Source organism: Protopterus annectens, chromosome 2.part0 (genome assembly GCF_019279795.1).
Source record: "Protopterus annectens isolate FY-2018-M chromosome 2.part0, PAN1.0, whole genome shotgun sequence".
NCBI classification, from domain to species: Eukaryota; Metazoa; Chordata; order Ceratodontiformes; family Protopteridae; genus Protopterus; species Protopterus annectens.
Window position 1 is genome coordinate 307,987,304 of NC_056728.1, and position 21,995 is coordinate 308,009,298.

Below are 21,995 nucleotides of genomic sequence, written 5' to 3' on the forward strand. Positions count from 1 at the left end.
TATGGGGGATACTTCTTATGTTAAGAGGAAGGGAGTTCCAAGTGTGTGCTACACAGTATTTATATAGGGACTGACTTTCCAATAGTTTTTGGTTTGTAGATGTCCAGAAGATGCTTGTCTGATGTACGTAGCTGACGTTGTGGATTACAAGGAGATACAATATTAGAGATGGAGAGGCAGGAAGTGGGGTTACAGAGAACTGAGTGTGTGATATGCAGCTTTGGAAGAAGTAGCAGTTTTGGGAATTCAGGCCAGTGTAATGACTGAAGGGCAAGGCAGTGGTGGGATTTGTAGGGGAAACTGGAGGTGAATCTCTCTAATTTGTTGCATGTTTGCTCTAGTTTGGTAAGAGGAGATGACTAAAGGTTAGTGAGAACTGGTGCAGCGTATAGAAGAGAGGGTAAGAGAAGAGATAGGGCAAGGGAGGGTTTTGGTGGAGGGTAAAAGCAGTTTATGACTACGTTATAGGATGCCATGTTTTTTTTTTTTTTTTTTTTTTTTTTATGCACTGATTGATATGAATGTCGAATTTTAGTTCATCAATAGTGACACCAAGCAATTTAGTATGGGGTTCAGGACTGATGTTGGTTTTGTCAAGAGAAGTAATGGAGAAAGAAGATTTGAGATGTGCAATTGTTTTAGGGAGGAAAAGTAGACGTTTATTTTTTTGGGATTAAGTATTAGCTGGTTATCAGTGAGCCAGGTTTCGGTGAAAGTGTTTTGGGGAAGAGCAAGGAGTTCAGGGATGCTGTGGGTGGCGGTAATAACTGTCAAGTCATCAGCATATTGTAAAAGGGTAGACAGGTTAGTACCAGAGCATAATCTGTTAGTAAAAATGTTAAACAAGAGGTGACCCACAATGGAGCCTTGGGGAACACAAGTGTTGACAGGCAGAAATGGGGAGGAGACAGTTTGCCAACATACAGATTGCATTATAAGAAAGGAGCCTGAGCTTCACAGCCAAAGTCTTTGTTGCCCACCCACTTCAGATCAATCAGATCCAATAACCCACAGGTTGAGGGGGACAGAAATGAGAACTTCAGATTCATATTTTCTGACAGTGTTCAGGATTAGAAAACTAAAAATACATCACAAGGAATAACTGACATGGAACTTAAGAATCAAACACAGTAAACAAAGGGCATGTTCCTGTTAGGTATGGGACACAGGGGGGCTAAAATACCACAAAGCATTAACACTACTCTTAACTACAGTAAATAAACCAACAACCAGGAAGCGTAAGCAAAGAATAGATCCAGAAAGTAAAGGAAATACTATTATAGGTGAAAAAGCAGAACTGGAGTAAAGGAGTTGGAGAACAAAACTAAAACGATCATCTATAAATAGATGGCTCCCATCATTGCAGTACTGACGCAGTAAGACTATAGAATAGGCAGAAAAAAAGGAGTCAAGAACTTACAAGCTGGCAGATGAATAACTGAAAAATGAAATGAATAAGAAAAACAAGAAGAGATGTGCAACAGAAAAGAAAAGATAGACATGCTAAATAACTGAAAATGAAATACTTTTTATAGCTTAGGGACTAATGAATAATCATGGTTGATGTGAATTCCAATTAGGTGAACTGTATATAGCTATTGTTTATAGAATAAAGTTAAAACTGAAACATGCAAAGAATGTTGAATAATGGCCATTTAAAAAAAAAGGTACCCACAGCAATTCCACAACTATGAATGGCGTAGGGAGAATAGCCCCTTCAAGTCCTGATCCAGCCATGGATGACATACATAGGCTAACATGTTTACTAAATTTATGAAGTCTGGGGCAAGTAGAAAAGTACGAGTACCTGACACAGAAAAACACCTTTTCTTTCTACTCCTGTTAGGCCTGTCTAATAGCTTCACAACTGGCCCATTTGTTCTTTGGGGGCAAAAGCTAGGCAACCACCTGGTCAAGCCAGATTCCTGTGAACCCTTCATTCCTATCCAGAATGCCTAATTAGTCCACTTCTTCCCTTTAGAGTGAGGCCTACCTTTTCCCTGGTGATCCACACTCCCTGTGGTATGCATTTTGAATTTGTTTTAAGTGCTATTTGGTTAAGGGAAGTGTGTCTGCACAATGACAGAAGCAGCATGTGCTTGGAAGTGCTGTGCTCTGTGGCTGCAACACCTAGGGCTCCTTTGAGATGTTACCCAACTGTCAAGCTGCCCCCCCAAGCATCCAGGCTGCTAAATGAACTCTGGTCATTTGGGTTGTAGTCAGGGATTCATTCTTCCATGCCACAGAGCCAAGGAGGAAACCAGTGAGTTCTCTCAATTTTTTATATAATCCATGCAGTTCACCCCCCACCTCACCCTTCAGGAATCTCTATAATCTTCAGATTTTTGAAGCAGGCCCTGTCTTTGATGACTGTCAGCAGGGAATCCAATAACTCCATGTGCGACTCCACTCTGACAAGTCTAAGAGCCTACGAGTGATGTCCTGGAACTCGGTCATTACTTCCTTGAGCCAGTTAGAATGCATATACAGGGTTTTCACAAACTCCATAAACATTGGGGAGACTGCTTCATGAAATCCATTAACTGGTTATTAATTTGCAAAAACACAATTACCTGGTTAAACATCATTGTTGGCTCACATCCTTCAGAGCCATCCAACAGTGGTTTCAAATTCCACAGAAAATGGGTCCTAGTCCAATTCAGGCCAGACATTGTTCACTAGTTTTTATTTTTCTACTTTTTTTGCCATCCACAGCAAATATAACTTAATATTTATAACTCTAACTCTAAATATGACAAAGCTCTATATACTTCGCATCTTACTTGATCATCATCCTGACTGAAGTCCCTGTTGTGCATAAAGTATTATATGTCCACTGCAAAAACAAACAAAGATAAGACATCTGAAATGCTTTTATAAAAACACTGGCATAAAAAGACAATAGCAACATAGACAGAAGTAAAGAGGAGGATGTTGTTTACGATCAAGACATAAGCAGAGATAGAATTGATGTATAAAATCTTACCATAATCACAGCTGTCCTGCTGTTCCATGTTGTAGTATTCATAGCATGAGGGAGATCCCCGCCTAAGTAACCCAAACATCTGGCCAGTATACCAAAGACTTAAGCTACTGCAAGGTTTGTGCGACAATGTACACAGAACAGCCGACACTGGCTGTAAAAATGACGTCTGCACATACCACCCTCAGAACACCAGGCTAAGGATAAGAGGCAATTAAGAAATATCCAAAGAAGGTCATGAACCAAGGGGGAAGAAGGATGGGATAGAATACTGCAACATGGAAGAGGACAACATAGGATCATAAGAGATTACTAGGCTAATGGCCCTGGGGCCCTTACAAGCCTGGCCAAGAGCTTATCCCCAAAAAAGGAACCACAATCAGCACCTGTCACCCCTGTCAATGAGGGACACAGGTGGAACCCCTGAGACAAATTTGTGCTTTCCCGTCCACTCATCAAGGTTGCACCTGAAGAGGGGCAGCGGCGTACTTTGTTTGAGATGCATGAGGAGTCTATTCCAGGGACAGGGCAGCCTCTGGGAGACAAACCTGTCTCTCCAGCAAGTTTTGTTAATGTCACATTAGATTTAAGCTTTCGATTGGGTACTACGCTAGGAGTCAGACTTATGGATATGGAGCATCGCTAGTAGAGCAGAGTCCGAGATTGCCTTGTAGGTGAGACACAGATCACCTCTGAGCAATCTGTACGATACAGAGTAGAGTGATAGTGATTTGAGCCTGTCCATACAGGACAGGTGTTGGAGGCCATGGATTCTCTTTGTGAGGTATTTCTATGACCTTTCCAGTTAGTGCAGGTATTTGGAGAGGTACATACCAAATGGGGAGTTGTACTCAATTATTGGCCTAACGAGGGAAAAGTACAGAAAAGTAATAACCTCATTTTTCTGGATGCAATCCCTTTAGTTATGAGATGAACCAAGTAAAAGGCTTTTCTGACCACTGCCGCTACATGATGGTCAAATGTGAGATTGTTTTCAACTTGTGTACTCAGGTCTCTCACCACAGGTTGCGTACTTACAGGGTGCTGTTAATGTGGTAAAATCAGTAGTGTTCGTATTTGTAATGAATGGTATACCACCACATTTTTTTGCATTTAACTTAAGGCCATGACTTTGGCACCAGTCATTTGTTGCTGTGAGACCCTCTCGAAGTATGTTAACATCATTTGGGGAGTCAGTGAAATAACCCAACTTACAGTTGTCTGCAAACTTGGTCAGCCCCAGGCCTTTTGTCTTTGCCTGGACTTCTGAGAAGTAGATGCCAAACAACAGAAGTCCCAGGACAGATCCCTAGGGGACACCACTAGTGATGGATCTGCAATTGGAGGAAGTGGCAACTATTTTGACCTTGTGGGTCCAATCAGTGAGCCCGATGGCCACCCACCTGATGAGATAGGGATTTATGCCAAGTTCTGTTAGCTTTTCAATGATGTCCAAGTGGAGGATTATGTCAAAGGCTTTGGCCGAGTCAAAGTAAGCTGTATGTAATGACTTTCCCTCATCCAGTGCCTTGGTGACAGTCTCAAAAAAGTCAAACAGGTTCAACAGGCAAGACCTGCCCTTGACGAATCCGAACTGGGTGGGGTCAAGTGCTTGGAGATTGCCTATGTCCTCGTTTATGAGGTCCATAATACGCTTCATGGCCTTACAGATCAGACTTGTCAAGCTAATGGGGTGATAAGTTTCCAGGGTCAGTAGTGGCACCACCTTTGTGCAAAAGGACGACAATGGCAGTTCTCCACTCTGCTGGAATGAAGCCTGTACTTAGGCTGTGGTTGAATAGGGTGCTCTATGATGAAGCTAGTTCTTGCTGGAGATGGTGCAGAATACAGCCTGGGATACTATCAGGTCCCATGTAAACTGTGCTCTTTGCCTTGGACAGGGCCTTTAACACTTGATCTATGGAGATCTGAGGTGTGGGGCAAGTATCTGGGATGCCGAATGGGCCTTTTTAAGGGGGGACAGGGGGTGAAGTTTGCACTATCTGCTAGCAGGTTGACTAAGTCAACAGGATCAGTGTAAGTGGCAATGTTAAGAACTATTTTGGAGCAAACCTAGGCTTTGCCATGGAGGTTTCTGACATAACTGAAAAAGGCTTTGTGGCTAGCCTATGGTTATGGCAAGATTTTACACAATTGTTCTTTCTATTCCCATGTTGCAGTATTCATAACATGAGTGAGAATACCAAAGCTCAAGAGTCAGAAAGGGGGGTAGGAGCACAAGAAGTCCCCACAAAACCATGCAGAATTGCTCTAGCAAATCCTGCTCTGGATCTGGAGAGAGAATCCAACTTGTAATGTTTTGTAAATGTATGGACAGAGGACTAAGTAGCTGCTTCCAGGACAGAAGCAGTGTCCAGGCCTTTAAAGAAGGCTCCAGAGGAAGCCACTGCTCTAGTGGAGTGGACCTTAAGATAGGAAGAAAGTTTTCCCCTGAAAGACACAACAAAAGGAAACTGCCCTAGAGATCCAAGATGAAATAGTCTGCTTAGAGACAGGCTTTCCCAGCGCCCTGATGTGAAAGGAAAAACAATTGCTCAGACTTTCTAATAGATCTGGTCTCATCCGAATAACATCTGAGCTGTCTGTGTACATTCAAAGTATGCAGCACCCTTTCACTGGAGTTTTGAGGAGTAGGGAAAAAGGTGGTAAGTAAATAGATTGATTGAGGGACATGTCACTGACCACTTTAGACATGAAGGAAGGGCTGGGTATGAAGGGACAACCTATCCTTGTGGAAAATTAGAAAAGGTTGTGAAGCCATTAAAGCTTGGACTTCAGGAAACTCACCTAGCGGAAGTAATGTCTACCAGGAAACTCACCTAGCAGAAGTAATGGCTACCAGTAAAACAGTTTTAAAGTGTGGAATTTTAGGGAAGAAGAGGCAGCAGGCTCAAAGGGAGTCTGAGTCAGTGTTTCCAAAACAAAATGTAGGTTCCAGGGGGGGGAAGAGGAGGAGGAACAGGTTTCCCGGGAGGTCTGATGTGATGAATACCTTTTAGGAAAAGTTTAACCTCCAGTCTAGAAGTTAAGGGGGGAGACAAAGGAAGACATGCAGAAATGTCTGATAAATGGGCTTTAACTTAAGAATAAGCCAGTCTGGCCTTGAGCAGCTCACACAAGAAAAGACTTTTTGAATATCCACTGAAAATGGATCTAGTCTCTTATTAAGACACCAGATGGAGAACCTCTTCCATTTGGACAAGTAAGAACCCCTTGTATTAGGTTTTCTGGCCTCCTGCAGGGCTAGAAGCACATCCTTAAAGAAAAGGTGTCTGAAAGGAATCAAAAGCCTGTCACCCACAAGGTCAGGTTTAGTGCTGCTAAATGTGAGTGAATGACAGATCCCTTGTCTTGTGTGAGTAGATCCTCCCTGTGAGGTAACTTGTGAAGACTGCCCCTGGCTAACTGCAGAAGAAAGAGGGAACCAATACTGTCTTGGCCAAAAGGGGGTCACCAACAAGATTTTTGTTTTTTTCTTTATGTATCTTTAGCAGGACTTTCAGAATTAGGGGGGGGGGGAATGTGTATAGAAACATCCCCTTCCATGAGAATGGTAGGGCATCCACCTTCCAAACAAGAGAGTCTGGGACTCTGGCACAGAACTTTGGAAGTTGTCTGTTCATAGGGCAGGCAAAGAGATCTATTTGAGGCGTACCCCACTGGTGAAGAATGTCCAGAAACAAAACCCTGTGGATCATCCATTCGTGGGCTTGTGTCATGGATCTGCTCAGTGTGTCTGCCTGAACATTTTGAGCTGTGGGAATATAAACAGCTGTCAAAGTTACCTTTGCTTGAAGAGCAACCTCCCAGGCTTGGATTGCTAATTTGCAGAGTAGATAAGACTTTGTTCCCCCCTGCTTCTTCACATACCAGAGAACAGTGGTGTTGTCTGTGAACAGCTTCAAAGGGCCTGGTAAAAGAGATGACCTGAAGGCTAGAAGGGCCAGGATCAGAGCCCTCATATCTTTGAAGTTGAATGATTGTTGACTTGTTTCGTTTAATGGACACTTTCAAGGCAATAAAGCCAAACCCCACTAGCTGTTGGTATGCATATTTTGGCCTAGTTATAACTTCATCAGCACAGCATAAGCAGAGTGTTTGACTAATCATAAGAAACACAGGGCTGTTATACCCAGCTGATATCCATTATCATTAGGGTGACTGCAAAATATCCCAAATAAACTAAAACAATGAGTGAGAAGGTCACACAAAAAAATGATGAAACAAGTCATGGGCATTCAGAATTGCCAGTTAGCTAAAACACCTGGTGTACCTAAGGGTCATTTGCATATATCCCATGTGCCTCTGATTCAAGAGCTTTAGGAGGTCACTCATTGGAAGTTCCAGCTTGGCTGGAGTTTTCATGTAGTTTTTACTGATTGTTTTTTGTGTGGCATTCTCACTCATTGTTTTAGTTTGTTATTTGGGATATTTTGCAGTCACCCTAATGATAATGGCCATCGGCTGGGTATAACAGCCCTGTGTTTCTTATGCTTACTCAAACACTCCGCTTGTGGTGTTCTGATAAGGTCATAAGGCCAAAATATGCATATCCACAGCTAGACGGGTTTGGCTTTATTGGCCTGAAATTGTCCATTAAAACAAAATAAGTTATGGGCAATCAGAATTACCATTTAGCTGAAACACCTGGTGTAAATAAGGGTCATTTGCATATATCCCATGTGTATCTGATTCAAGAGGTTTGGGAGGTTACTCACTGGAAGTTCCAGTTTGGCTGGAGTTTTCATTTAATTTTTACTGATTGTTTTTTTTGTACGGCCTTCTCACTCATTTAATTAATAAATAATTGTAATGATCAAAGTAATAGATTACGTCTAATTTCAGAAATGCATGCAGATTCATTTATTTCATCAGCTGCTCAAGTTAACAGTACTAATATTAAAAAAGTGTCCCTTTTTTGACAGGTTCCCAGCTATATTGTGTGGCTATTTTATATTTTTGCATCATGTTTGGTCCATTTTTCATAAAATTGTGGTTTTCTGGCAAATTAATGGCAAATCATTAAAGATTGAAGTTAAAAAATAATGACAGACATTTGAGTTTCAGATTCCATACCCTTTAGAAAATTCATACTAATGCAAGATCTACTATTCTATAATCTTTCTAAGTTTATAAGAGCGATATTTAAAAATTGTCCTTATTTTTGGGCCTTTGTCCCACTTTTATTTATGGCTTTGTCCAGATTTCTTGTTCTGAGGTTCAGAGGTATAATAAATGTGTCAGGGCCATCACCATCAGCCAGAGACATTTCAAATTGTGACATACTTGTTGAACCCCACGTAGTGAATCTGGATGTGTCCAAGCAAGGCAAGGAGCAGTTATGCAGTGTAAGTGTGGAGAGTATCCTCCCATTCAAGGTAGACACAAGTACTACAGTGGCTTTTCATCTGTCCTTGATTTTGCAGAATATTCTGGTTTTGTCATATTTTTATACTGCTGATTTATGCTTCTTATTCAGAAAATGCATGTTGTTGCAGAGCCTGTTGCTCTGTGTTTAAGTAGCAATGCTTTAATGACCATCAGGTAAGCTGGTCTGAGATTGTAAAATGCAAGCACGTGTTAATAAGCATACTGTTAAAGCATTACCAACACTGAAAGCCTTTCTGTTGTTGCTATGCAGAGAATATTTACATAACTAGATGGTGTATAAGCCTTAGGTATTGAAATGCATATGACTATTTGTAATAAAGGACAGGATTACAGTATTTTCAGAAGCTCATTACATTTGTTGGCGACTTGCAGTCATCTTTGCAGGCTTTACCCGTAAATTAAACAAAATGCAATCTATCGTGTGTGGTCTATAACCTGTGCAGTAATCCTTTAAGCAATTTATCTTGAGCTTGTTTGTTTGCTGTTCATTTTTTACTTTGATCGTGTTTTCCCCATGAAACAAGTAGATAGTTGTTGTCAGGCAGCAGGTCTTTTTTGGCTAAGAAACATTTTTACAAGTGGGGGTATCACAAGAGATTGCTACTTTCAGCATGTTACTTGGTACTTTTATAAAGCTGAATATAAATGGTAATTAGAAATGCAGTGCAAGGAGAAGTGATTTGAGTTGAGTGCTGCTTGTTTTTTTTTATAATTGATTTTGACTGGCACTCCAGTAATGTATTTAAAAAGTCATTTATTTTTTCGTGCTTCACAACCTTTATGTTTCCATCTAGATATTAAGTAAGCTGTCATGTAGCCAATGCATTGAAATATTTTTTTTCTTCTACACTTGATTTTCTCTTGACTGGACTCTCATAATTGAAGTTTGGGACCCAGGGCAGCGTATTTAATTAAAGTTCCAGTTTTTGTGGTTTTTAGCATAGCCCCACCCCTTTCTAGCTGGCCACACCCTTCTCATTGGCCCCACCCATTCAGCTGTCTCCTGCAGCCCCCCTTTGATTTGAAGCCACCAACTGCCACTGAGATAGAGAAAGAGGTAAAAGTAATGAGAAAACAGTATCTAGACAAGAGTAAAACCACCAGTATCAAAAAGACAGAATCCTAGTTCTGAGATTATGTAACAGTTTTAAAACAATATACAAGCAGGGATTCTGTAGCGGTATAAAACTGTGCAGTAATCCTGAAACAGTAGCGACAGTGTAGGTTAATATATAGAAGGACCGCAAATTATTGCCATGGCTGATGGAAATACAAAGCTACATTCACAACTACAGTATCGAGCAGAACCAAGCAAGCAAAGCATGTTACAGAGGCAGGTACAAATAAGTAGCAATTGTCATTCAAAATAAAAAAACTGCTAACAATAGGGATTTTAACCATAATTCACTACCAGGCACAGCTATGCTAGGCAACTGCACTGATAATTCAAATAATCCTACTTGCTATTAAATGCATTTTCGTATATCCACTGTACCAAGGTCACTTTTCAGAAGTCGCATATAGGCAATTAGACAATACTAAAGTTCAATGCAGTGTGTAATTGGACAAACATTGCTGTTGGTAAATAACTAAGTCACTATTTGTTTATAGACAGCAAATAATATTGTTTTACATTATAGGACTACACTAAATTTCCATTTCATAGTATTACATACAGTGAAAAGCAGTACAAAAACTCAAATAATGCCTTGGAATCCTCAGGCAATGGCAGTGACCTCAGCCAGGATTATCTTCTAACGACAGAATGAGATGCTACTGATCTTGCAGACACCTCAGCTGTGTTATAATTGCATTTTATTGAATGCCTAGTAACCTGGGATGAAAGGGCAGCTGCGGTGGTGCAGCGGTTAGCGTTGCTGCCTCACAGCAAGAGGTTCTTTGGTTCGATTCTCAGCTGGGGTGTTCTGTGCGGAGTCTACATGTCCTCCCTGTTGTCGTGTGGGTTTCCTCCGGGTGCTGCGTTTCCTCCCACATCCCAAATATATGCTGTAGATGGATTGGAAACTAGATTGGCCCCAGGTGTGAGTGTGTGCATGTGTGTACCTTCTGTGGAAGGTTGGCTGCTGGGCTGGCAACTCAACACCATAAAAAAACTCCACTACCAATCATGAGCAAACAGGTGATCCGCTGTGGTGACCCCTAACCGGGAAAAAGCCGAAAGAAGAAGTAGTAACCTGGGATGAAACTGCCAAGAGGGAAGAAAGCTGGGATTTTGCTGTAGAGTCCCGAAGATCTACCAGCAAGTTACAGGCCTGTGAAAGTAGGGCAAAAACGTACTTAGACATACATGTCTGATAATTAATGGCCCAAAAAGCCAGAGTAGAAGAGGTGTAAACCTTTTTTCTAATTCTTTCCATCATTTTATTGTCCTTATCTGAGGGCAGTAGGTTGGTGGAGCAAATCCTGTTTGTCAAGCCAAAACCTTCCATTCACCAAAATGAGAATGGACAAAAAGCTCCACCCTGGAGCCAGTGGTTCCTAGAAAGACAAGCCTTTAACCAGACTAGAAGGTCAACATGAGTTCCTTTCTGGAATATGAAACAGAGATCGCCATGTGAAAGGGGATTTGTGTTTCAGCATAACAGATTCACCAACCAAGTGAGACTACAGCAAAATGCTGAGTCATTCTACTGAAGAACAGGATAAGTAACCCCCTTTTACACTTGAGGTTTCCCCCAGAAGGGAGGAGAGCAGGAAGATCACAAAGAGTGAAAAATTTCCCTATGCTTAGGGAAACCCTGCCCAATCTAGATACCACCCCTGTACCCTAAACTAAAAAGTCAACATGATAGGTGGGCTGACAAACTTATTTCGACATGGTTCCTTCATCAGTCAGGATGAACTGTAAAAGCAGCATTCTGAAATCATAGATGTCCTAGCTCAGTGGGCATACACAATGCACACACTGACAAGGAACTCTACAAACAGGAGCAGGAGGGCAGGTATGAATCCACTCAGTCAAAATGATCAGCTTTCAGATTAAAAGACCCAGACACCTTCTCGTCTGCCAGAGAATGACTTCCCTGGGCTTCCCCTGTGGGACCCAAACTACTGACAAGAAGTGCTCCACTGTTCCACTGAGAAGTCTTCTTCCACCCTTCTTCTCAAATTTGGATTTCTATCAGAAAAACAAAGGCTCAGGATCTGAACTGTGCCAACTGCAAAACTAATGTGACTAATGCAGAGAATAAACATGTGTGACACCATGACGCATACTGTCACAAGGTAGCATCTGTTTCTGAGTGCAGAAACTTCTAATAAGATGCAGAATTCTAAACGGTGACAGGATAAGCCTGATTACTGTACTATGAAGAGGGAGTTCAGCTTTAAACAGACACTGGCACTGTATGAACCTGAAAACTGAATGAAGCTGAGTAGCATGACAGTAACTCCAAACTACTAACATGGGAATGTGAAGAAACAGCAGCGAAAAAAATGTAATAAAAATAAACCAAAGTAAAAAAAAATGTACCCTAGCCAGCGGAAGACTCTGCCCATATCCTTCGTAAAGATGCTGCTTGAAAGACCTTGGTAGACTTCATTGTTCCAAGCAAATGCTTCTTCTTCTGACTACAAAATAAAAAAAAAAGGCATGTAAATAACAATGCATAAAGATTAAACACTGCAGACACTAGTTATCTTTCTACATTTAATGCTTGTCCCTATTTTACAGTTCTCACTAACTCAATGTTCTGGTGACTGGAAATACTTAAATCAATGAATGGGCAACTTGACTGGTTATGTACATCCCTAAAATAGACAAGAGATGCACAAATATGCACCTTACCTGTTAGACGTTTGAAAAAGGTCCCCCTTAAGCACAGTCCATTACAAATGGATAATAAAAATCTTCATATCTTTCTTTACAGAAAAAGATATGCAGATTCAATAAAATTTCTAGGCTACACTCATACATTTCAGTGGCATATGTTCCAATAAAGGACAATTGCTTCTGAGTGCCAGGTGATCCCCTCCTCTGAGCTCCTACAGCTGTATGTAATTGATGGGAGAGCACTTTTGTGGTGCTTTAAATATAGTTGGGGAACCTTCTGAGTTTGGCAGTCTTGCTTACTCTGCAGTAAAACTGGATCAGTCAAACTAGCCACTAAAAGATGGCAGTTCACATGTAAATTAACAGATCAGTACACGAACTACGCACCTTCTTATAAGGTTTATCTAAACATCAAATCACCATACTTAAGGTTACATCTTCCTTTTGGCCCATACCATCAACCCTGCACCTGACTTAGGGAGTGAGCATAACACAAAGGTCCACAGTTATTGACCCGAGCAGAAGAAATATTCCTCCAGAAAAAAAGCAATAAACTACAAAGATAAAAAGGCTATAAATTTGTCTACTTACTGACAGAAGCATTGTTATAAATGGCTTAGTTCATGCAGCAACACACCTCTCAACCTCTTAGTACAAGAATCAAGGCTAGAAATATATATATATATATATATATATATATATATATATATATATATATATATATATATATATGGGAACAAAGGTCCAAAAATATGGACAGATTTTTAAAAATTGCTTTTATAACTGTAGACTGGTGACAGAACAATAAGAGTTTGCATTAGCATGCATTTTCTAAGTGATGCAACTCAAATGCCCATCATTATTTAGTGACTGCAATCCTCAACATTCTGTCAGAAAACCTTACATTTTATAAGGGCCAGTCCAAAATTATGAGGCAAAACTTTGGACAGTCTGCAAAATTTTGGACAGTTAAGAGATATGCTTAGCAATGAAAGGGGAAGGAGGCCAGGAAAAGCAACCACTAAAGAAAGTGGCTGATCAGCTAATATGGTGAGCACTTGTGTATTTGTTACCTTATTTCAAGGAACTGAACAGCAACAAAAGTATCATAAAATCAACAGCGGTAAAAAAACTGTACTGCAACACAAACAGATTCTGAACAAACCTGAGTATTCAAAAACATATTGGGCTGATGCATCCTACGTCTTGTATGCTGCTACCCAGAAACCCAATTCATGAACATGAATCGGGTTACTGGGGTCCAGCATATAACTGTATAGCAAGTGAGCAGTACACAGCAAAGCAGTGGCTATCACTGCTGTGCTGTGCTTCATCTTCATATCTTGGAATTTTTGGTAAAAAAACTTCCCCTTCCTAGACTTTTCAGCAGACCAGGGCTAATTACCATATTATGATAATGAGGGGATCTGCTGCTGCCTGAGCTCAGTGGCATCACTGGAAAGGAATTGGACAAATTTAGGTATAGGACAGCTGGTATGCCTGCATGACAGGGTATTTTCTTTAATGTAGCAGAAACTTTTTTTACTTTTTAATTTTAACAGTGCTAATATACTGCTCAACTCTGTTACATGGGAAACATTAACAGGGGAGAGGGATTGTTTCACAGTCAGGGGCAGCTCCATCTAACAGTATGCAAGTGTACTAGCATTATATAAGTATTCACTTTGCACAGGCTGTCAAAGCAGCTAGAATTCACTGTATTGCAGTTCTGCCTACAAACACTCTTATTTCTCTACTGAATCACTTAAAGATCCACTCACCCTCCCTGAAAATTAGTTTTTGTTAATGCCAAATGCAGTGTTTCTTCCACGTATATCAACACCATTAATAGTAAGTGCCTTCTTTCCTCCTTTTCCATACTACTATAGGTGTCTGCCCAATGTGTTTTAGTAAATAAATTACCTAGTCATTTCTAAAATCAATATAACCCCTGCTTATACAGATGTCTAATCCCACACTCTAAGATTACTTCTTTTTATAAGCGTAGTATTGAGATGTTTCCTGTTCTAAACATTTTTGTTTGTAACCCTTACTTCTCTTTCACTTACAATACAGTTTCCCTGCCCTCTCTTAACAGGTGGTGCAGAAAGCCTCAATGCTTATAAATGCTCCTATAAGCTATAATAAAAAGCTCGCTGAAACAATCTGCTCAAAAGATCATGCTCGTTAATCATCCAAATGCGCCATCCCTTTTTATACAAACATACATCATCAGCTATATTAGCAAAGGGTGTCCAGCTTCTGGCCATTTAGGTTTTCATCTCTTCACCTCAGACAAACCCTCAACACCCATCTCCACTCATCAGCATTAGCCGAATGGGCTTCCAGGGATCGCAGCACTGCTACAGAACACAAGCAAAGTCAGCTAACTCCCAGGTTTGAACTCTTACATTCACCCCAGAAAACTTTTAATTATGTACTTACCATAACGATAGATGTATGTGATCCATCTCACCTACATTCATAACTGATGGGCTCGGAGCCGGGAATCGGCTCCGACTCAGCCGATACACTAGCATGAAGTCTCTCATTGGCTGGGCCAACCCCCTTATCCCAGGATGCACCACGCCCAAACCCCCAGATCTTGTTTGCCCTACAACAACTCACTCACATGTGCCACTCCGACTGTACAATAGTGTTTCCTCCAGATCCAACAGGTAGGGGGAAGGAGGGCGAGAATGTAGGCGAGATGAATCACATACATCTATCGTTATGGTAAGTACATAACTAAAAGATGTAATGCGATCCTACCTCGCCTACATTCATAACTGATGGGACAGCATCCCTAGCACCTAGATTCTGGGAGGCTCACTGGAAAACACTCCTGAGCACTGTGGAACCAACGGACGCCCGACCTCTAGAGGCCACGTCCAGTTTGTAATGAGAAATAAAAGTATGTGGAGAAGCCCAAGTGGCTGCTGCACATATCTCATCCACCGACAGTCTGGCGTGGAAGGCCACTGAAGTTGCCATAGCCCTAGTAGAATGCGCTATAACTGGAAATGGAAGGTCCCTTCCTGTTGATGCATAAATAAATGAAACAATCCCTAATCCACCTAGCAATAGTGGTCTTAGTTAGTGCTTTGCCAGTCCTGTTATCTGCAAAGGCCACAAACAACTGGTCTGATTTCCTTTGCTGCTGTGTCCTATCCAAGTAAAACCTCAGTTGTCAATGCACATCCAACTGATGAAGTCTGTATTCTGCCTTGTTGGAAAATTTTGGAAAGAAAACTGGTAGCTCTATAGACTGCTGCAGACAAAGTGCAGACGAAACCTTTGGAAGAAATGATTGGTTTAGTCTTAGAGATACTCTATCCTTGTAAAAGATCAGATAAGGGGCTTAACAGAGAGGGCTTGAAGCTCCGAAACTCTTCTGGCTGAAGTAATAGCTACCAAGAAGGCAGTCTTCCAAGATAAGAACTTTTGCTCACAAGTGGCCGCTCAAGGGATGAGACGCCAAGGCTCCTAAAACTACATTCAAATCCCATGGCAAAACAGGTTGCAACCAAGCTCCCTTAAGAAAGGCCTTACACAACTTATGACTCATGAGTGAAGGCTCAAAGGCAACATGATAATTAGAAATCGCTGCCAATTGGACTTTAAACATGGAGACAGCGGAACCCTGTCTAAAAAGAGTTGCCAAAAAATCAAATACTGCGGACACCGGGGCTGTCAGAGGGTCAAGGTTGTGCCGATGGGCCCAAAAGGCAAACCTTTTCCATTTATTAGAATATATCTCCTTAGTGGAAGCTCTGTGAGAAGAAGACAGAATCCGGACCACCTCAGGTGAAAGGATATGCTGTCTAAGGTCGGAAGTGGAGCAGCCAAGCCGTTAGCTTGAGAGTTCGCAGTGATGGATGGGCCTGACCTGACTGAAGAGTCAGGAGGTCTGGAACTGGGTCCAGAATCCAAGGATCCTTCACTGCATACTTCCAAAGGAAAGGAAACCAAACTTGGCGGGGCCAGTGTGGTGCGATCAAAATCATGCTGCTTCCCAAGCAGATCGCCTTCTGAATCACCTTTGGCAGTAGTGGGACCGGAGGGAAGGCATAGAGTAGACCGGAGGGCCAATTGTGGACTAGAGCGTCCCTGGGTGACTCCCCCTGGGGGGGGAATCAGGGAGAAGAAATTGCTGCACTTCGCGTTCCAGGGGCTGGCAAAAAGGTCGCAACAGGGAAACCCCCACTTGGAGAAGATCCGAGCCGCTACTCGGTCGTTCAGGGACCACTCGTGAGGCATCAGAATAACTCTGCTCAGCCTGTCTGCTATCACATTGGACTTCCCCGGAATGTGCGTTGCCACTAGAAATCTCTGGAAAGCGATCGCCCAGTTCCAAACTCTCATGGCTTCTCTGCAAAGAGGATAAGACCCGGTTCCTCCCTGCTTGTTCAGGTACCATACTACCGCCATATTGTCTGAGAAGATTGCGATGGTACCCTTGGGAAGAGAGCTGTGAAGTGCCTGCAACGCTAGAAGCACTGCCCTCATTTCCAGGACATTGATATGTAAGTGGGTTTCGTGATCCTGCCACGTGCCTTGAACTGTCCTGTCCAGATAATGCCCACCCCATCCTATCTGGGAGGCGTCCGTGGTCACTGTGGCAATGGGGGAGGGGGGGCAGAAGAGTCGTTCTGGTTCAGGTTGGAGGACAGGAGCCACCAATGAAGATCTCGCCGGCAGGTTTCCTTGATGAGAATCGGGTAGGACAAGGGCAGATCTTGGTATGACCACTGGGTCGACAGGAGCCATTGGAGAATTCGCATGTGCAATCTTACCAGAGGGACCAGAAGAATGGCGGCCATCGACCCCAAAAGCTGAAGGACCATCCTGGCTGGGGCTTTGCTTCGGGGTAGTAAGGCTAGGACTTGGTCCTGTAGTATCTTTATCCTCTCTGTTGGAAGGAATGCTCGCATCTCGACAGAGTCTAGCTCTGCGCCTATAAAGGCAACACGCTGTGATGGCAGCAATACAGACTTTTCCCAGTTGAATGTAATTCCTAATAGATGTCCCAACTCGATGGTAGCACTCACGGCTTGAATAAGAAGATGCCTGGTGGGGGCGGTGAGGAGCCAGTCGTCTAGATACGGAAACACCTGGAATCCCAGACGTCTCAGGTGAGCCGTCACCACTGCCAGACATTTGGTAAACACCCTGAGGGCTGTGGTGAGACCAAAGGGCAGGGCTCGGAACTGGCTCCTAGGCAGAAGCGTAAATGTATCCTGGACGCCCTGTTTATCTTGATGTGATAATAGGCGTCCTTGAGATCGATGGAGCACATCCATACTCCTTTTTCCAGCAATGAGAAAATGGATTGCAACGTGACCATCCGGAACTTGGACTTCTTTACGAAGCGGTTTAGGTGGCTGAGGTCCAGAATGGGTCTCAAGTCCCCTGTTCTTTTCAGCACCAAAAATAACTTTGAGTAAGTTCCTAATCCGGTCTGGTCTGCGGGGACTGGCTGGATGACTCCCTTTCCGAGCAGCTTTGCAACCTCTATGGCTGCTTGATCCCGTTGACTGGGTGGCACGTCCGGGATTTTCCTTGATGGTGGAGGGGGACGGATAAAGGGAATGGTGCAACCTCTGGCGATGATACGAAGCACCCACTGATCCTGAGTGATGGAACACCAGGCCCTTGGATGCGTCGAGAATCGACCCCCGACTGGCTCCGGAGATGCACAGTCGGGCAGTCCCTCAGGGACGCTGAAAGGAGGAAACACAAAAGGATTCGCGGTCTCCTGAGTTGCGGGGGCCTCCGCCGCCTCTGGGGCGACATCTTCCAGAATAATCCCACCCCCTTCTGCCTCTGGGGGTCACTCTGATGGGCAGGGAAAGACTTTTGGGACTTTCTGAAACACATCTTTCCTCCCCTCTGAGCCTTGGGACAAGGTCTCGAGGGAAGCGAAAAACGGGCTCCAACGGCAGACAAAGTCTTACCCTCCTGCTCACATCTAGTGAGTGGGTCCAAAGAGAGAACCCATCGAATGGAGCGTCGGTGAAGGAAGACTTGAACGCCTCCGCAAAGTGACACAAGTGCATCCAGGCTTGCTTCCTAAGGGCTACGCCCAAAATTGCTGCCCTACCCGCCCCTTCGGCTGCATACGATATGAGCCTCATGGACGAGTTAACAACGGACGAAAGGGTAGACAGCTGGGCATTGAAAGACTGCGTCAACGCCTCAGGCACGTTACCCGACAGGGTATCTTCTCAACTCCTTTATGAGATCCCTTTGGAGCCTCGTAAAGTGACAAATAATTCAGCGACCGCAGGGTAAAGATTGCTGACATCAGGGTACGCTTCCCATACCTATCCATGCTCCTGGACTCCTTGTTTGGAGGATGGATAGAAGTAGATGCCTCTGCCACATCTTGCTGGGTGGCAGACGCCACCACCATAGCATCAACCGGAACTCCCTTGGTTAGAAACTCCTTGCCAGAGGGTACAGATAAAAACTTGTTGGGGCGAGAAGGAACTGGCTCCACAGAATCAGGGTGTTCCCACACCCTTCGACAAATAAGGTCCAGTAACTCATCGAAGGGTGGAGACACCCAGGAGGCAGAGGGGATTGGGCTCCGAAGGCCTTGAGGAAGACTGACTCCTCCGTGGAAGGGGTTTTGGATGGCCAGTCGCCCCTCTGTCTCAAGATCTCCAGGATATCAGAGAACGAGACATCGTCAGAGGATGACTTAGGGGACCCCTCCGCATCATCGAGGTCGGTGTCCGAGGTGACAGACTCATCTGGGGAGTCTATGTGCTTCCTCTTGCACAATTTTTTCTTGGGGGGCTCCTCAGGCACGAACTCTGAAGGCTCCTCGGAAAACAGGGGACCACACAAGGAGGAATCCTCAGGCCTAGGAGCCACGCTGTCCGAAGACAGGGGGGCACCAGAAGCTCTAGCCGCCGTGTCTAGGGAAGGAGTCGCAGATTCAGGTGAAGTCACTAGAGACTTGGCCAGCGCACTCCTCATAGCCTCGAAGGCAGACCCACCAGAATCTGAGGAGAGGCCCGTCCCCGAGACCATGACCAGTGTCAGGGTTCCCCTAGCCGAGGCACCAAGAGGGAGACTCGGGGCTGAAACCAGAAGCCCTGACGAATCCCCCTCGGGCCCGGCTGAGGACACCAGAGAACCGAAACCTCTGGAAGGCACAGAAAGGGTTGGAGCTGAAGACGGTGCCGACAGACTAGCAGTGGGTCTCGGGACCGACTCAAGGACTTCACCCGACTCTATGAACTCAGACTCCGATGACACCAAGGTTGTCGGAGGAGGAAGAAACGGTATCGAAGGGGCTGGCTCTGGGGCCGACGGGGCCGGAGCCGAAAATAATTTGGATAAGACAGGTGATTGGAGGAGCCTCTGGACCACCCTATCTACATCCGAGTCTGAAAGCCTGGAGGACTTGGAGGAAACAGAAGGGGGCCGAGAGACTTTTCCTATCGGCTCCGAAACAAGGCTAGGAGGCCGGCTCCGAATCTGCTCCAGAAGGATCGGGGCCGAAGCAGACTCGACCAGAACCGAGACCCCTTTCGGCGCCGACGGTTCAGGAGTTGACGAAACAGACCCCAGAGCCGAAACACTCTCCAGCGGCTCTGAGTCCAATGGAGCCGACGAAGGAGACCCCGATTTAGATCCTCTATCCTGCGGCTCCGAAATCAGTAGAGCAGAGGAAGGGGACAGAGTACCTGATCTCTCATCCCCAGACTCCAAAAACAGTGGAGCCGAGGAGGGAGACCCAGCTTTAGATCCTCTATCCTTCGGCTCCGAGGCCAGTGGAGCCGAGGAAGGGGACACAGATTTAGCCCTTTTTGCAGGCGGCTCCGACGGACTTGCTGGAGCTGAAGACTTCTTTTCCCTCGATTTTGAAGAGGGAGAAGATGCCAAAGCTTCCTCGAAGGCTGGTTTGATGAGACCCTTCAGGATAAGCTTATTTCTCCTCTCGTGTAGGACACGAGAGGAGAAAGCATGGCAAACACTGCAAGACTCTTGCAAGTGCTTAGCCCCTAAACAATAAACACAGATGGCCTGGCCATCTGTCAACGACATCTTATAATTGCATTTCGAACATTTTTTAAATCCCGATGGCTTATGTTCCTTTTCTTTGCCAGACATACTTACTGTAACACACTCAAAACACACAAGGAGGGAAGGGGGGGGGGGAGAGCTCTAACTTAAACGCTCTACAAGAGATAGGGCAAAGGCCCTCTAACTCAAATGGGCCTAGCCTGCCAAACAGAAGGGATTACCACAACAATTCAAAAAGACAAACACAGTCAATCACAATTGAACTAACAACCAGATAGCTATTAAAATAGCTGTTTGAGTATAAATTCTAAAGCTAACTGCCAAAGGCCAAAAAAGAAGGGTACTTAGCCACAGCCAAGTCGAGACCACGTCGTTACTCTAGGAGCGGCAAACGAGATCTGGGGGTTTGGGCGTGGTGCATCCTGGGATAAGGGGGTTGGCCCAGCCAATGAGAGACTTCGTGCTAGTGTATCAGCCGAGTCGGAGCCGATTCTCGGCTCCTAGCCAATCAGTTATGAATGTAGGCGAGATAGGATCTTATTACATTGGCTTCAAAATCCCCTAACCTCTCCAACATATGAACTCATACCCATGGCTTCCCCACCTGACGTAGCCATTCCCTACTATATATTAATGTCCACTTCTGTTTATTAGCTCTTCTATTGCAGCTCTTGGTATCCTAAGATTTCTACTCTCTTCACTGCTAATATTTTCCTCCATTTTGTATATACTATGACCATTTATATTGCTGGACCACCTTTACCTCGCCAGAGACACCTGCACAATATGCACTGTATACTCCTGATCCGAATTCTATTTAAACATTCTTGTAAATATGTGTACACATATATATATATATTTACATGTATCTTATGTTATGGCACTACACTGTATAATTTAGTTAGAGCCTTTACCTTGCTGTTGCTATGTATGTAACCCAGACTGAGTCTGCAAATGCTCAAATTTGATCAGTGCTCTACCCCAGTAAAACAAGAGAGAGACAGAGAGAGAAAGAAATACAGCTTGCATTCCGATGTTCTTCCCTCCCCAGCAAGCACATTAAAGGGAATTCACAGTATTTTCATGAAGGCAGCAGAATTTCATTAGAAAAACAAACTTTTTTTTTGTCTTTTCAGTTTTTACAAAAATGAATATTTAGCATGCTTTTTGTGTTGGTTAGTTTACTTTCATGTATTTCAAATATCCCTACAAATCCTTATTTCTTCTCTCTCTCTGCATTCTAACACATGGCCATCATATAGACCCCTCCCTACCACAAATACGTATTAGTACTGCTTTTATCCTTGTGCACTACATTAGGAAAAGAAATGCAAGACCTGTCTTCGCGCTTTAGCGAAGTTCCTTAAATTATGTGACAGAACCTGCTATCTAATTTGGTTTAAACAGGAAAAGGAAAAAATAAATAAATGTAACCATATTTATTAAATCTTGTTTTGCATGTTCATAAAAAATCAACAGGAGAGAAAAGGTAAAAAAACAGGGTTTAAATATGTTTATTATATAAGAAGTAGTCCAACCTGTAAGCAGAGACACACTAAATAAGTTGGCAAAATTCTGTCAGCGGGTAAACTGACTATGCAGGACAGAATCTCTAGAAGACAGCCAATGAAAGTGACGGTATGCAACAGCTCCATCTGCAGCTTCACAGGGTTCACTGTAATGCCCAAGGGCAAGAATGAGCATAACAGACACTCCTGTGCTGCGAATATACTGTCTAGAGTCAACACATCCAGAAACAGTCACACA

At 43.7% G+C, this 21,995-nt stretch overlaps 1 protein-coding gene across 1 annotated transcript in view; it reads right to left on the bottom strand.

Moving 5' to 3' along the window:
• Nucleotides 1–21,995, bottom strand: part of ALDH7A1 (aldehyde dehydrogenase 7 family member A1) — a 760,748-nt gene that overhangs the window by 109,038 nt on the left and 629,715 nt on the right. Inside the window, exon 15 of the mRNA XM_044060782.1 lies at nt 11,889–11,986. Coding sequence (XP_043916717.1) covers nt 11,889–11,986 — 98 coding nt within the window. The remainder of the gene's footprint in view (nt 1–11,888; nt 11,987–21,995) is intronic.